The sequence below is a fragment of the Oxyura jamaicensis genome, chromosome 13 (assembly GCF_011077185.1).
Source record: "Oxyura jamaicensis isolate SHBP4307 breed ruddy duck chromosome 13, BPBGC_Ojam_1.0, whole genome shotgun sequence".
NCBI classification, from domain to species: domain Eukaryota; kingdom Metazoa; phylum Chordata; class Aves; order Anseriformes; family Anatidae; genus Oxyura; species Oxyura jamaicensis.
Genome location: NC_048905.1, coordinates 4942277 through 4959852, shown reverse-complemented (window position 1 = coordinate 4959852; position 17576 = coordinate 4942277). Strand labels below are relative to the sequence as shown.

General features: G+C 35.8%; 1 protein-coding gene across 1 annotated transcript in view; it reads right to left on the bottom strand.

Annotated features, from left to right (window-relative positions):
- The window catches only part of DOCK2 (dedicator of cytokinesis 2), a 188221-nt gene that overhangs the window by 130366 nt on the left and 40279 nt on the right, over positions 1 to 17576 (bottom strand). The window contains exons 24-25 of the mRNA XM_035338697.1: positions 10654 to 10724; positions 9035 to 9141 (exon numbers count right to left, since the gene is read on the bottom strand). Coding sequence (XP_035194588.1) covers positions 9035 to 9141; positions 10654 to 10724 — 178 coding nt within the window. The remainder of the gene's footprint in view (positions 1 to 9034; positions 9142 to 10653; positions 10725 to 17576) is intronic.

Genomic DNA, 17576 nt, shown 5'->3' with positions numbered 1-17576 from the left:
GACCAACCAACTGCAGACAGACAGTTTCACTCGACTACATCTTAACAATATAGGACATATATAAATATGTACATTGCTTACTAAGGGATAAATCTCAGATCTGACCTAAACGCTTGTTCTTCTAGATGACCAACACATGGACTACCAATACCTTTCAAGTAGTGAAATTAAAGAATCAGAGTATTCCACAGACACCTGAAGTTGGTAACATATACATGAATATTAGGAAACTAGTCTAATTACAGACAAATGCAAATACAACTTTTGTTTAAATAAAATTTAAAATAGAAGGAGTTCTTCCTTTAGAAGGACAACTGCTATAGTTTCAGCGATTCTTCTAACATTTGGCAAATTAACCCCTACTGCTAACATATGTCTCCTGATGCTGCTGCCTCCAGAAATCAGCAAGTGCTTTGCATATGGTGAACATGCAGGAGCTATGTCTGCAGCTAGTGATCAGAGGCTCTGGATTTTGAGCCAAGAGACTGAAGCTCTATTCCCAACCCTGCCAATGACCATCTGTGTGACCTACTTGTACTTTATATTCTTTGAAGCAGATCTCAGTGTTTTGCTACTACACAAACTCCTAGTCGGGAGTGGGCCTCTAGAGAATACCAAGTCAAAAGCAGAATGTGAACATACACACTTTATTTATATACAAATACACACACGCAGATACCTTTAAGCATTTGATATTCATTTCACACCAATAAAAAACAATTTTTCAAAGTCTAACTGATTTACAAATTTTAATATAATGTCAGTGAATATTCCATGGTCATCTTAAATAAAAATCTAGTTCCAAACACTGTAAGCTTGGAAACAATAACAGCAGCAAAAATTGCATGCAATTGGTAAACACTTTTGTCTAAAAATAGTGACCTGTCAAAAACAGAGAGGTAGTTGTGGAAATTCAGCAACAGGCTTCCTAAAAACTAAGTATGCATCAATGGTAGGTTTATACAGAAATAAAGAAATTCTAACAAAACTTTTTTCAGCAGGTCCAAAACAGAATTTCCAGAGAGACAGAGAAGAATCCATTAAATACAGTTATGCAAAGGGAAAAAGATCTTCCAGGAGACCATTCCTTACATCAGATGAGACTTTGAAAACCCAGTAAGGGCGCTTATGCAGTACAAGACAACCATTTATTTCCCTCAGATATATTTAAAAAATTAATCATTGACAGATCTAAAAGGAAAGTATCAAACTTAAGTTTAAGATTTCTTGTCTTTTAATGAGGGACACAACACCACCTGAAGGCACAAACTGGATAAAGTGTCTGTGCATGTGCTTAAACATCACATAAGAACATTCATACACTTCATGGTTTAAGAGCACAAGCAGTTCCAAGTCTTTTACATTCAGCCCCTGAAACATATTAACCACCATACCCATCTGTAAGCAGTAATACAGAGCAGGAACTAGAAATTGATACCTCAACAAAAAATGTGTCAATGTAATCTAAAAGCTTGTTTCTCTGCAGGGCTTATGAAGACCAATTGCAGTAGCACTCATCAGGACTGTGCAACCTATCTGACAAAAATTCTATGACCAATTACAGTGAAAACTTCTGAAAACCTGGAAGTACATACCAGTAAATTCAGATTCACTTCAAGGCTTCCAAGTTTAGGTTCATGGGTAATTTAATAAAACCAAGTTTCACAGGCTATTTATTTATTTATTTATTTATTTGAAAACAAACTAAAACAAAACCCACAAAAACAAACAAGCAAGTTTTCCTCTTATCCCAATGCTACTTCCTTAGAAAAAGCTGTGAACATCAATGGGGGAAGGAAGAGAAATACCAGTATATGAAATCTAATTATATTGTAGGAGCTATAGACAATACTACTGGGTATTGACCTTGCTATTAGTGAATGAACTTAACTGGTACTCTAATGAACTACTTAGAAAGAGACTAAGTCTTAAAGCCTGGAGGAAAAATGGATAATCTGAAAAATGCAAATTAAGAGACTTCATCGTAATTGGCACTTTAGTTAAGTATATTCCATATTCTCAGCAGAAAAAAACACTACCTCTTCTAGATAAACGTGAACTTTTATTAATAACACTGTAAATTATCATGCTGCATAGTATTTTGTAATACACTACATATGCTTCCATTCTTGTTAATTACTTTCCACCTCATTGCTTCAAGTAATGAATCAGGCATTGTCCACACCTTACAAACACAGTGCTAAATATGATGAATTTTACAATCAATTGTATTTGATGTAGCACATTAAAAGCTGGCTTTTGGAGTTTTATTACTATTTTAAACTATGGTCATGTACAAGAAGGACTTGTTTGCTCTTTACTGTGCTCAATATTAAAATAGCACAGCATAGATATTTTTTTTCATACCGCTATAGTATCAGTCAGATAAATAACTGTATATTGCTTTTTTGACATTACACGGTGCCAGAAATTAAACATGTTGTGGACTTTCCCCTGCAATACTTACAACTTGCAGGTTCAATCCAAACAATACGAAAATACAACATAAATGCAAATAATCTTAAATTATCAGTTACAAGTGAAAACACCCTGTAGGTATCCCGAGAATGATTTTCTGCCATTAGTAATATAGAGACAGTTTAGGTGAAAGGAAAATTCTAAGATTATCACCCAAAAGATAAGCTCTGTGATTAAATGGCATAACAAATATTAAGGTAACACCACTGAAGCAATAGTAACTTCGTTAGGTAGCCACAGTAAGTGTCAGAGGGATGACAACCTCCTCATGGAATGGTCTCATGAAAAGGAAAACATACTTGGAAGAGTCTATTTCACCCTCACTGGGTTGCACTGGTGATGGGAACAGGTAAGTTCCCTGCACCCCACCAAAAAAATGCATCCCAGTGGATGGAGATTGTCCAGATATGTGTAAACTTAAAACTCTTAAAAAATAAGAAAGAAAGAAAGAAAGAAAGAAAGAAAGAAAGAAAGAAAGAAAGAAAAAAGACATAATTCCCTCACTTCATCAAAACATTGAAATACAAAATCTTTCAAAGAACATTCTCTAGTTAGCACAAATATTCTCTGATGAGTAAGAAAATGACTTACACAGCATACATTTTAGCTTTATTTTAAAAAGACATCCACCTGATTTCTCTGTTTTGGGAAACTACTTCTTCAGAGGATCATCTTTAATTTTAAACTAATAATTAAAAACATCAGCTGGTATTTCCCCAGGCTCCTCTAGAAACACTATCATCTCAGCATTGTTATATAATTATATATTACATATTAGTAAAATCATCTTAAAGTAGATCTTGCGCATATAATCACCATATACATCTGAACACACTATGATTTGTATATATTTAAAAAAAAAAAAAAAAAAAAAGCATAGATTTTCACTCGCAGTTACTAGAGCAAGTTTGGATCACAATGACCTATTCAGATTCAGGCAGGATTTTAATACCCAGCGTGAGACAGCTAGGCTTTTAAATAAGTATTATATTCTGCATTTACAGTCCTCACTGCCTGGTTTTGCTGTCAAGAGTTTGATATTAGCCCAAATTGCACAAGGAGGTTTTGTACACTTCTAAAATTTATAACTAATATTAAATGAATCTACTAACTACTCATCTGGGAAAAATTAAAATGTGCTGATTATCTGGTCAGCAGTACACAGAAGCTCCACTTAGTTCTTTTACAAAAGCTCCTCAGAATTAAAAATCTTTTTAGCAAAACTTTTTATATGTTATTACCCTAAAAACTTCAAAATGGAAAATATATACCCTTTATATAACTTGCACCATTTTCTATGATATACCGGTTATGTATTTCTTGACTTCAGACAAGCTGCATTTACAAGCAAGCAGCAATCTATTACTATTATTTATCTGCAAGCAGTAAAAGCTTTACAGAGCATTATGCATTAACAGACTGTAGCTAAAGCAAAGGCCTGCTAGAGTAATAAAAGAAAAACCATGCTAAGCAGACTATAATGGTAACTGGATTTGAATCTCACTAACTTTTGATTAATAGTCACTGAAGAAAGACAACCTTAAGAACAGGGAAAAGACTGCTTTTGCTTCTGGAAAATTTGCAGGAGATCAGCAGCAAAAAGCACCAAAAACAGACAAGCATCAAAATAGGGTACTTGCCATGTCATGGGAAAGCAAACCCCTGACTCCTCCTTTGGGGACCTTGTAGAATATAGAATGGAAGTTGACTAGGAACAAAACCATCTTATACAAGAGTATGTTCCACATCTGGAGCTGGCAGGGAGAAACCACAAATATGGCTTGCGAAAGGATTAAGACCACAAGTTCGGGGCAGGAGTTGCAGAGATCAAGAGGAAAGCAACACACTTAAGTTCTGACGACCATTTTGCAACCGCTCTTCAGAACTATAAGCCTCTGGTATCTTTGCAAAATCAGCTTTGTAATACTACATACAGCTCCTTTATGGACTGTTACAGATTGTTTAAATATATGACAATAATGGTTAACCATATGTAAAACCCAACCACTTGCCCGAAGCATGTTGCTAAACGTCAGACCAGGAAATTTTTGCTTCTAAGTTTAAAGCCAACCTAAGTTACGAGTGTTAAATAGTCCCGTTGCAGCGATCTTAATATATATATAACAAATATACAGACACATATTCATTTGCAACAAGACATTACCACCGCTTCATTATCATCTGCAGAAGCCTTTTTAAAGTGACCTAATTTTCAGCTAATGTGATGACTTCATACTGTGGACAGTTGCCAAACTACATTTTATACAGAATTTAAACTAAATTCTAAAGCGATACTTACAATGAAAAGATTTTCATGTAGCTGTCAAATAGATATATCCAAAGCATAGTAAATATGGGAAATTTTAACGTATTTTAGATAAAACAAAAAGGAAAGAAAACCTGCCCATCTCTATTCCCTTCACCTACCAGCAATTAGTTCAATATTTAAGTCACAAATAATTCTACAGTGGTTGCACAAGACAGAATAAATATAGAAGTGACCTTTCATTTACTGTTAGAATATCAGCTAGGGTAAATGACTCCCATAGTGTGAAAAACAAAAAATCGAAAGATTGTAGAAGGGCTAGATTCCCCAGATTAACACATTTGCCACATACAAACATATTCTTCAGTAGAGAGCTGAAAGAAAATATCCTTCAATGCAATAGGGTAAAAGTTACAGGTTGCTTACAGTGGGATACTATTTCACAAGTAATACATCTAAGAAAGAAGGGTAAGTGCATCTTAGGGCAGAGTGCAGATTTGAAGAGAGGACAAATAACAAGCACACAGACTGATGAGAAAAGCATGAGATAAACAAAGCAAGCAACAGCAAGAATTGCCAAGGATGGCTGGAACAGCAAAGTCTCCTACCTAGAAAAGGAACTGTAAATTGCCCTAAGCATTGATTAAGGGATACTTTAGCCATTATGTACTGCAACAAATAAAGCCAGTTATTTGGTTTTATTTAGCCAAAATTCTATTTTCCTCTATAATTCTCTCTCTATCTCCCTTATCTTTTATTTGCCTTCCCCCCCTCCAGCAGATGACCACTGTCTGAACATAGGATTCGAGATGTACTTGGACACTGGTTCTACAGTTTATTTCTTGTTTAAATCTCATTTTACCAAACCAATACAGTCAGAAAATGCCATATACTCAGTGGATCCTGGACTCAAGGCTTGTTGGCACTAAACTGTACCTGAAAACATGGAAGTTTCTTATTACATTGAAAAAATATTTTTTTTCATTTTTTCAGCTTTTTTCAGCTACATCTAAAGTAAAGCTCTGTTTGAAAACAATCAGCAATATCCTTGGAAAGCATTAAGTATAGAGCTGTTATTAGGAAAACAGAAATGATGTTTAGATGGCAGCCTCAAGGCTAGGCAATACTGAAGGTGCCTACGTTACATTACTGCTCAGTGGAAGTAGTCTGTCTCAACAGGCCGATGCCCAGAGAACTTGGATACCCTCTGACAGTTTGCATCAGCTTACAGAATACTTCACATTTCACACAATACTTCAGATACTCTTTTATTTCTATATTTGTCAATAAAACTGTTTCTCAAATATTACATATATATTTTGAGATTACCACCTTACCACACATTTTTGATGCACTTGATCATTATTATACACATGCTTGTTATCTGACTCAAATGCCCCACCATAAAAGCATTAATTTGCTGAAAACAAGTGTATATTTTTGAGAGTGAGACACCATCTCCAAATCTGTAACTTTTGCATTTGTGGAGCATTCAGAGAAGAATGCTGAGAAGAATGCTCCAAGCTCTGGTGCTTTAACAACTAAGTAAAAAAAAAAAAAATTACAAGAAAAAATTACGATGCTGCAGGATCTCCGTAATAAATGCTTGTAAATATGATCTTGACATGCTGTAAATGCAGTCAAGACAACATATTTTTCTGGGGTAAATTAAACATCTCACATTACCATATAACATGAATAATAAAGAGACAGATAACGTTTCACCCTGCAGCAATATGTGGAAGCACACACACTTAACAAGTCTGTATAAGAATAAGGCAAACAGAGACATCTGTTTCCAAGTACTATAAAGGGAATCCTAAACTCTTTAATTCAAATCCAGACATCCATCTTCAAGGGTTAATATTACTTGATATGAACATTACGCTTGCTAGCGAAGTTTGATTTTCAGTAGTTGACTTGTATTGACACATATATATAGTTGACATATATTTCTACCAAATGCAAGATCATAGCGGTTCCCATATATCAGTAAGGAAACTGACTGACCTAAATAACCAAATTAAGGAGCACCAACTCCCAAATTTTTCAGTAAGAGCAGAGCCTGCAGACAAGTAACAGTGTACAGGTCACAATAATTTTAGGGTATCCTTCAATGTAACTGTACGTATTGCAGAATTTAGACAGTTTAGGAAAAGGTGTAAAGAACTATGCTTGGACAGCTCTGTGCCCCCCAGCACAAATACAGCAGTCAAAGACAACTACTATGCTACTGGTGCACTGATGTGCTGTGTTACACTGTTTAGTTCCTTTTACATAGCCTGCAAGCTCCTCCTATCAAGCTGCTTTTTCTTCTAATATTGTACAGCACTCAGCACAAAGTCCTACTCCCAAACAGTCATAAACAATGTGGTCAAAAAAAACTTGTTTTCTTCTGAAGCATACATAGATATGAAAGGAACTAATTGTGTAGTGTATACCAGAAGAAGCAAGGTGCAAGTCAACAGAACTGTGAAGCACACAGCTTATATTATGTTCACCTACTTATTTCTGGATCTTTCTTAGGGATTTATTTCTTATTATAAAGGGTGCTGTTTTTCTGACCAGGACTCTTGATATATGAACCAATAAAAACGCATTTCAATGACAAGCTTCTTTAAAGAAAAATATCCAGCTATTGTTATTCCACAGCAGTACCTGCTCTTATTCTCTGGCTTGTAAGATTCACAGGCAGAATGATACAAATCTGATTTTTTCTTCCAGCAAAACAATTATTTAGCTGGAAGTTAATGTATCGACACTAAAAGCATAAAATTTAGCAAAATGAAGTCTAAAACAAGTAGTATCCTCAGTACTATTAGAACTAGAATTACTCTGTTCCTTTAAATCTGTAACTATTCAGACAAATAGTTGGTTTACTGGAAAATTACTAAAACTGTCATTACCTGAGAAGCTTGGGCTGGTATCTTACATACATACAAGTTGCAAAGATCATTAGTATTACACAAGCAGACACAGAAATAAAGGACGTTACTGCTTACAGTTAATTTCTCCATGTTAAACATAGTCAAGGTCAACTGAATAAGATAAAGAGTTCAAGAGAGTGCCTTATTTTAACCCAAATGTCTTTCAGTTTTGGAAGAGGGTGTCTTTCTTTCTGGTCTTAAATGCTACTTGCCACAAGAAGCAGAGACAAAAGCTAAGACTTATACTTCTGATCTTAGCAGATGTAAATGTAACCAATAGTGCAATGATATATGAGTAAGTACTTGAAAAACAGAAATACAGTAAACTCTCTGAAAAAAAATATATATATATATGTGAATACAGATCCAGATCTGTTTGAAAGTTACCTAGTTTGATCTGCTCTTAACAGTTGTAAAATAAAGTTGAATTTCAATCTGTCCTAGCTACTTCGAACTGCATCACTCTTCTAGCAACACAGAGCAATGAGATTAGCAGAGGAGCCCGCCCACTCTCTACCCATGCTCAGTAATACTTGCCGCCAACTGCTTTAACTGCAAAGTTCCCAGGATCATTATCTATAAATTGTCAGAAACAAATTATGAGAGAATGGCCATCCATTTGAGTAGAACTTTTGCCTTTCAAAGCTCTTGTGGTCTTTTTACACACCAGTACGATGCTAAGATAGAAGTAAGCCATCCAGTCCACAAGAGTGGAGGCAGAACCCTTAAATGTCAAGATGAAGTCAACCATGTAAAAAACAGGCTTCTCTGCTAGGACTCCTTGTGAAAAAATTACGCATCTGTGGCAGAACAAAGGAAAACTAAGCACAAACAAGACCCATAAACACATGGGTAACATTTTTTTACTCCTGTTCTGAGAATGGAAAAAGACACTAAGATCTGATAAAAGCCAAAAAAAATACTGGTTCCTATAAACAGAGGAACTGCATTGCAGCTGAGCTATGTTACAGCACAATCAGGATTTTTCTTCGACCGAGGCAAAAGCCTTATATAACATACCGTAAGCTGTCTTCACAAGGTTTCACTTCATGTTCCTATTTCACTATAGAGTTTACAAATGGGTTCAAAGGTTCACAGAGCTCCATCCATCTAGCCATTATATCAGAAGAAAAATACAAAATTCTTCCTATGATACCTACCTCTTCCGTGTTTTCTGCTAGCAACTATGCTTTGCACCACAGCAATCAGAGAAAGCTTAATCCTCTCCAGAGATCAGATTTCTAGAATTCACACTTTCTCATTACCAGTTCTACTCAATTTCAAACATGAATTGCACAAAACAGAAGTCAGTCAACATTTCCACACCTATTTATTTAAAGCCTTAAAGGCATTTTATATTTACCTTGTTTTTTAAAAAGGTTGCTGCGCACTATTTCCTTCATGGACTGCACTTTCTGCTTCTGTAGCTTCACTGGTGGAATGCAAGTGTAAAATTCATATAACAGTTGGCTGCATGTAAAGGGAAAGCGTCATAAATACAGTGCAGATGAATTCATCACATGTTAATAAGAAAGACAGCAAAAGCAAAATACTATATGGTTCTAAATACTTATTTCTTTTTAAGATTTAGATTTATTTCACAGATCACAGGTTACAAAGCTAATTTTCAAGAGAAACAAGATGAGGAAGAACTAGATGTTGGCCATTTTTACAAATGTTTATTTCCTTTTTCTTTCATTGCAGTTAAAATATTCTTGTACAGTGGAGGCAATTCTTCTTTGACAAATAAAGATACGTATTTTTAACTGCGAAAATCAGATTTGGTTTTCTTGAATAGCATTTATTCAAGGGGGAAAAATGATAGTGTTCACTGGCTCATTTCATTTATGGAGTTACTGCTTCAGAATTGGGCCTCAATATTCAATTCTGTCATTATACAAATCAAATGACGACAACACATGTCCAGAGTTCACAGAATCACACTGAATCACAAAATCATCTAGGTTGGAAGAGACCTCCAAGATCACCTAGTCCAACCGCTGACCTAACACTAACAAGCCCTCCACTAAACCATATCCCTAAGCTCTACATCTAAACGTCATTTAAAGACCTCCAGGGATGGTGACTCAACCACTTCCCTGGGCAGCCTATTCTAGTGACTAACAACCCTTTCGGTAAAGAAGTTCTTCCTAATATCCAACCTAAACCTCCCCTGGTGCAACTTTAGCCCATTCCCCCTTGTCTTGTCACCAGGCACGTGGGAGAATAGACCAACCCCCACCTCGCTACAGCCTCCTTTAAGGTACCTGTGGAGTACAATAAGGTCACCCCTGAGCCTCCTCTTCTCCAGGCTGAACAACCCCAGCTCCCTCAGCCGTTCCTCGTTAAGACTTGTTCTCCAGACCCCTCACCAGCTTTGCCCTTCTCTGGACTCGCTCGAGCACCTCCATGTCCTTCTTGTAGCGAGGGGCCCAAAACTGAACACAGTACTCGGGGTGCGGCCTCACCAGAGCTGAGTGCAGGGGGACAATCACTTCCCTGGACCTGCTGGCCATGCTGTTTCTTATGCAAGCCAGGAATGTGCTGGCCTTCTTGGCCACCTGAGTACACTGCTGGCTCATATTCAGCCGACTGTCAACCAATACTCCCAGGTCCTTCCCTGCCAGGCACTCATCTCCCAGCCTGTAGCTCTGCTTGGGGTTGTTGTGCCCCCGGTGCAGGACCCGGCACTTGGCTTGTTGAACCTCACACAGTTGGCCTCAGCCCATCGGTCCAGCCTGTCCAGACCCTTCTGCAGAGCCTTCCTACCCTCGAGCAGATAGACACATGCACCTAACTTTGTGTCGTCTACAAACTTACTGAGGGTGTACTCGGTACCCTCAGTTCTATCACTGTCTCAATCAGCAGAAACTACCATAGCTTTGTTGACTTAAAGCAATTAATAATTAATTCTAGGTACAAATTAGTTTTACATTGTACACATCATGTGATACATCTATTAAATGTTCAAAATCAGCTCACCTCAGTAACTTCGCATCGAAGACCATTTCAACATCGTGAAGAACTGATGGTATGTACTTCAAAGCAGCAACCTGAATTGAAATACAAATTGTGTTACTTTTGTACATTTACCTGTGCATACGTCACACAAACACAACACAGAGCACTGAATACAAACACTGAAACAGAAACACACAAAACGAAGTGATAAATTTGGACTTCTCCTCTCTGACTAAAATTTTACATGGCATTTTAATACAATTTCATCACAAAGCAGTACTTACACGAGGGCTCTTATGCTGAAGATATGCAGAAGAACTTCAGTACAATAGCATGAACTGAATCATATTCTGCTTGCAAACCACTGGTACTAAGACCATTTTTATTATGCAAATATGTAAACTGAGCACTGATCAATGCAGAACCAATTTGATCATAACGTATATCAGTCAGTCCCAGACACGTGCCAAGCAGAGGGCAGAAAGGATAACAGTCACCTAAGCACCCCAAGGGCTACGCTTTCTGTGGAAGATGAAATGGAGCACCATGTCCCTCACCAATCATCTGCAGCTAAACTGAGGTTATATTTTTTCCTAGTCATTTCTGAGATGTATTTTGATAACGTTGTGGAATCAGCAAGCCTTAAAAGACGACAAGGATCATTGACAAGAATACTCAAGCAGGTAATCCTCAAATTCTAAATCATCACTAACATTTAAACACAAACATTCTCAAAGACTAGCTTGCACTACTCACTGTCATAAAATTCTTTTTGAGTTGAAAGATTTTAGCCTTCACTGAATTTACTATTGAAGAAAACACTTGGAAATCATGAATTACATTAGCATGCTGCTATCAATCCAACTATACTAAAGAGAATAAATTATATAAAGTTTTAATTTGACTAACCTCTTTGTAGTCCAGATAATTAGAATTACAAAATTAATAGCAGCTTTAGTTTATTATGCAACTTCAGGGTGTAACTTGCTACTAACATTTTGCTGGGAACTAAGTTACTGCAAAGTCTTCTATTTCTGATATAGCTCTGATTTTCCATAATAGGCATGTTCCATCTATGATACTTCCTGAGCTACTAAAAGAAATAAGAACAAATCCCCAGACTACAGGTTACACAAAGACTTACTGTCTTTTCTTCTAGGTGATATGATGTACACTACAGGACTGATTATCCACATTTATCCAATAAATGCATGCTGAAATTAGACACTTTGTTTTCACTCAGAATAGTGTTTACTGCCCACCTTAAAATCACCACAGTTCTTGCTTTGTGTCATTTGTTTATATGAACTGTAATAAGTAAAGAATGCACTTTCAGCTTTACCATAGCAAAACACGAAACCCAAATTAACTTTAAAAAGCCCAAAAAGGAGTTTTGCCATTAGCCCCTAAAGTCCATACATTAAATTACAATAAATGACTAATTGAATTAACTATAAGCACATTTTGCTTTTTAATTATGAGCTACTGCTACACATCAGGGGAAGTCTCAGAACACTTTATAGTTCCTGTAAACAAGGTAAAACAAATGATTTAAGTGTAGAGTAAGTCATTAATTTAAAATATATATATATATATATTACAAAGGGCTCGACAGTGCTCTCATCTACATTAGTTCTTTAATACTTGTGCTTGCCTATACACAGGCCTGGCATTTTCAAGTGGTAACACTGAGTTTTGACAGTTATATACTTCCAAAACAACACTATAAAAGCATGTTCCATCTCTCATAGTGTGTTTCAGAAATCACTGCTGATATCAAATCGCTGTTAAGTGATTTGACAGCTTCTAGAAAGAAACAGCAAAAGTCAACGATTTTAGTATGACGGGGCAAAAAGTTATGTCTTGCTAATAAATACTTACAGCTATGTGCCACATTTGAATAAAACTCAATACAACCTGTATGTTAACCCACTCAGCTAAAATTCTGCTCTTCTCCAGAAGAAACTGAAAAGGAAATTTTGAAGTAAAATCCCCAAACATACTTGAACCATGAGACCCAAATTTTTGTCCTACACAAACTTACACAACAAAGAAAAATCTAGAAAATAGTCTCAAGCCCACAAGAACTCATGAAGGAAATTCTCCCAATAGCAAAAGCCCTGTCAAGAGCTGTAACTGAATCATAAAACAGGAACTGGAAAGGAATACTGATACTCCATTGATTCCTATATAACTTGGTGTCTATCTGATGCAAAGCCACACTGGTGTGCATTCCTATAAAATGGAATAAATGGGAAAAAAAAAAAAAAGAAAAAAAATCATACTACTGTATGCCTGCTATCCTTTTAAAAAAGACCAAAATCATTTCTTATACTACTTATATCACTTTCCTGGCTGAAGAGAAAAGGATAAGTTGCACTCAAATGATGTCAGAGCAAAAGTAATACCTGATTTTTGGCTACTATGGAGAGAATTCTAACTCATTGAATAAAAAATATCAGAATCATATTGCATACAGTCAGCAGGTCACAGAATCTCAGCCACAAAACATTTACTTTTCCTGAGTTTCTAGATCTCAGTTTCATATACCCAGAAAAATATTTAAATTCAAACTATCAGACAAAGATTAGTCCAAACAGTATTTATGAATGGACCTTTCACATGCATAAACTGAGCATTTGAAATACACAGCAATCCCACCACTGTATCAATATTTCAGTTTGTTCACAAGAAATTTATGTGCATGAATAAGACAACAGTTCTGGTAGGTGGACTAAGATGTGCAAAGTAAAAGTAGAGCTTACTGAAATATTCCTAGTGAGCAGGAGGAGTGTGAGTAACAAGCCAAGGCCAACAGTAAAGTAAAAAGCACATGAAAACACAATCAGCAGTAGGAGAATGTTAGCAGGAATATTTCATTTTACTGAAAAAAAAAAAAAAGAAAAAAAAAAAAAAGGAAAAAGTGTTTTTCTTTCCAGTTATTAATTTGAAATTTCAATATGCCAACAACTAAACAAGCTTTTTGTTTTGTCACTAAACAAAAACCTGTCTACTGTTTCCTGATTAGCTATCAACCGCTAATTAGCTTCTGTACTAAACTTTGCAAAGATGAGAGAGCTGCTCAAAAAGGAGTCTTAGAATCAAAATTATGTAGACTCAGTAAGTCTCTACACTGAAAATTCCTTGTTAAAACTTAGTCTCTTTATTAGGGATAGTTAGATCAAAATAAATACAATCAGGGCGTTGCTTTCTTTGGCTCCTTTTTAGATATTTTAAAAAGGATAAAGCTATTGTCTTAATTTATTTCTGTGAGAGTATACTGCAGTATCTTAGCCAGCTCTTACTTGTTTGTTTTTGTTTGGTTGTTGTTTTACATAGAAATAATTCAGGTCGTGATTCAACAAGAAAGAGTTTGGGCTGGGTAAGGGTGCATATACAGTACATCAAGCTGGCTTAAAAAGCCTTCAGATAAAACTCTTCCTCTGCATACATCATCCCCACACTCATACACAACTCCAGAAAGGTCAAAGGATTATTTAAATGCTGTTGCGACCTGAACAAGATCACATCTTCTTCTGCTCCTATCCACTTGTACCTCCTTGAAATAGGTGAACAAAATGTATTCTCTACAGGACTGTGAAATAATGGGGCTATTTAAAACACCTGTACAGGTACCTGTAAATCGGTAGACTAGAAACTAGTCCTAGGTCCAGTTTTACTTCAGTAATATGTCGGTGCACATACTCTACAATAGGATCTTCTGGATTTTGTTTTATACTAATTCACAGTTGCTCTGAAAAATGTTTGACAAAGGATATTGCCACCAGTGACCATGAAATAATTCAAGCAATACTGCTGAGACAGTAAGAATTATTGAACTGTTTGCCTTCCCATATAGTACCTATTTTGTATCTGTACAAGGAGGGAAGGATGTAGCTACCATTATACTCAGATCTGTAGTACCATCTGAAGTACAACAGCAAGTATATCCATTCTTTTAAACTGCTAAGTTTCATTTGCAGTAATTGCTTTAAATGATGCACTATGGACACAACAGAGCACTGCCCTTAATGAAGTCATAAAAATCTCCTAGTAAGCAGTACAAAATGTTCTGCATTGTTCAGACCTTAGAGATTAATTTTTAAGCAGGATACGGAAACTCCACAGCATTGTAGAGAATTACTTCATATATATACAATACAATGTTAAATTTATTTTAACCTTTACTCCTGACTAAGCTTAGTTTTTCAGTTGCCCTCATTTGCAACATTAAACTATACATACTCAAGTATCCATTAGATGAAAAGAACATTCTCAGAAGCTACTGGTGCCTTGCTAATTTTAAGTCTAATTTTATTTGCTATCAAGGCAACTCCGCAACTTACTATGCCATCACCTATTGTATACTTCAACCTAAGCATCACTGTCAGCACCTTTCCATCCTTATTCTCTCAAAAATTACCTATGTATCTCTGTACCATTTTAAACTCATAGAACCTACTGCAACATCATTCAGCAGCAGTATGGATGCGTCAAAAATGTGTGGTAAAGATTGAGAGTAATAAGATAGCATCTTCATACTATACTGTTTTCATGCTGTTTGGTGCCATAAACAATTCCTTCTTCTTTTGATTCTATTACCTTGAGAATGTCTCATATGAGGTTTCTGAAAGCATGCATGGAATTGAGAGTACTACTTACTAAAATCAGGACCTAACAGCAAGCTGGGCATGGCCAACATTAGCAACAGACAAAACTATCTGTAGGTCAAATGTGATGAATCCACCAGAGAGACAGCACAACTTTTGGAAAGAGGCAGGGCTTTCACTTGTAATTTCAGGTTGAGAGCATAGGCTTGTCAGTGAAAAGGCACAGGCACAGAGCACAAATCAGATATCAAGAGCTTGACCTTATAAAAACATCTCACCCGGAATTCAAAAATAATTGATCAGATTTTATTAAAAAAAAAAAAAAAAAAAAAAAAAAAAGATGATATACACAGTGATACTTCATACAAATCATATCTGCAGAAGGGAAAGTTACTGAAAACTTCTCACTGCCCCCCCCCCCCCGCCCCCCCCAATCTATTTCCAACTTCCCAGATTTTACAAGGTTTATCCTCAGAAGTATAAACTTTCTGAAAAACCCTGTCTAAAGACTACAAGAATTCATCAGCAATGGCTCCCAAGAGGCAACTGATAAATGTAACAGAGTTGTAATATCATTCTGTTGAGACAAATATAAAAAAAATAAAATAAAAAACAGGTTACAGGTTCTACTATTGAAGAAGACCTGGACTATTTCAGTATCATCAGCAGTGAACTAGTTAAGTTCTGAAATTATCATTTTAAAGAATTACAAGTAAATATGTAATAAGTCTTCTAAAAGAAGAAGTCCTTAATTCTGCACATCCACATAAATCTCATACTTGTGAATTAATAACATTCCCAATCTTGCCTATCGGTGGCAATCTCTTTACAAAGAAACATTCCAAAACTTGAAAACAGGCCACTTCACACTTCATACGAGTGCTTTCAAACATCAGAAAATGCTCTGCATCAGCAAAGTTAGGACATTGAAATGATGATCCTAATTGTAGTAAAATTACACCATCACGTGATGCAGAAGTTGAGAAATGCATTCTGTCTGCATCTTTAAGCAAAAGAGGTAACTTCATCAATTCCTTTCGTGTCAAAAAAGGCTAATTTGGATTAACATATGGATTTTTAGTTTACCTACAATAAACTAACAATTTAATCTTTTGGTTGTTCAAAGCTTCTATAAATAACACTGGAAAAGATAACCACATATTTTACTTCTTGAGCTTTGAGAAAGACAGATAAATGAAAGTATCTATTCACTTCAGCTAATTTTAGAACAGGAGATTGAGAAGCTAGATTTTTATTTTTAAGCTTTTCATAAATTTATACAACATGTAATAGATTAGAAAGTAAGATATCACTCTGAAGATAAAATTAGTTAAATTGAAACAATAAAGTGCTTCCGGCACTGACGAGGCTGTTCCATATGACATGTAGTTTTAGGAACAATCTTCTCCTGACCGAATTAATATTCAACACAAGTCTGAGTATGACTGGTATCAATAAAAATGACTCAGAAGTTACTGCCTACTAAAATACTGAGTTCCAAGTTTCTGAGTCTAAAAAATAAAATAAAATAATCAGCAGAGACCAAAAGACGCTTTAGATTTCAAAATAATTCTTTATATCTTCCAAACTAAACTTCACAGGTGTTTGGGGAGTTTATAAGCTATAACACCTATGAAATCATGTGCTTTTGTAGTATCTCTGAAAAATAACCTGCCCCTTACCCTGCAAATTTAAATAAGCACTAGTACAATGTTTAACATCCCAAAATTAAATGGGAAAAATCAGTGTTGGTTTTAGGCAGAGGCAGATTTACAAATTTATTTCCACCCTTTTCCAGTCCATTTCACCCAATGCAGAAATGATCTCCAGTTTTCTGTCCAGTTACAGACAATTCTCATCTACCTGCCAAAGGAGGAGGCTCAAGTACCATAACTGAAGTCTCCTCCAAATAGTCACTGAGATATATATCGTCCTTTGTGAAAGCTACTGTGACCGACATGCCTATTGAGTTTACGAGTTGTTGGTTTTTTTCATTTTGTTTTCCAAGAAACTTATTTCCAGCAGCAGGACCTTAACTACAATGGGATACTTCTCATTCCATTCATGCACTGACATGACATGCCTCTCCTGAGTAGCATAAAAGCCACCAAGATCAATCTGGTAGATAATTAACATACTAAAACAGTATAACTACCACAAGAACAAACATTGTTATAAAAACAAATCTCTTCTAGTATTACTTTTGGTTAGAAACATTTTTCTTCTGAAGTTTTCTGATTCTGATGCTATGTCTTTCAAATGTATAAATTATTCCCCTGAACATCTGTACAGAAGTGTCAAATAACCACAGATAGTATCTGAATTATTTTCAAA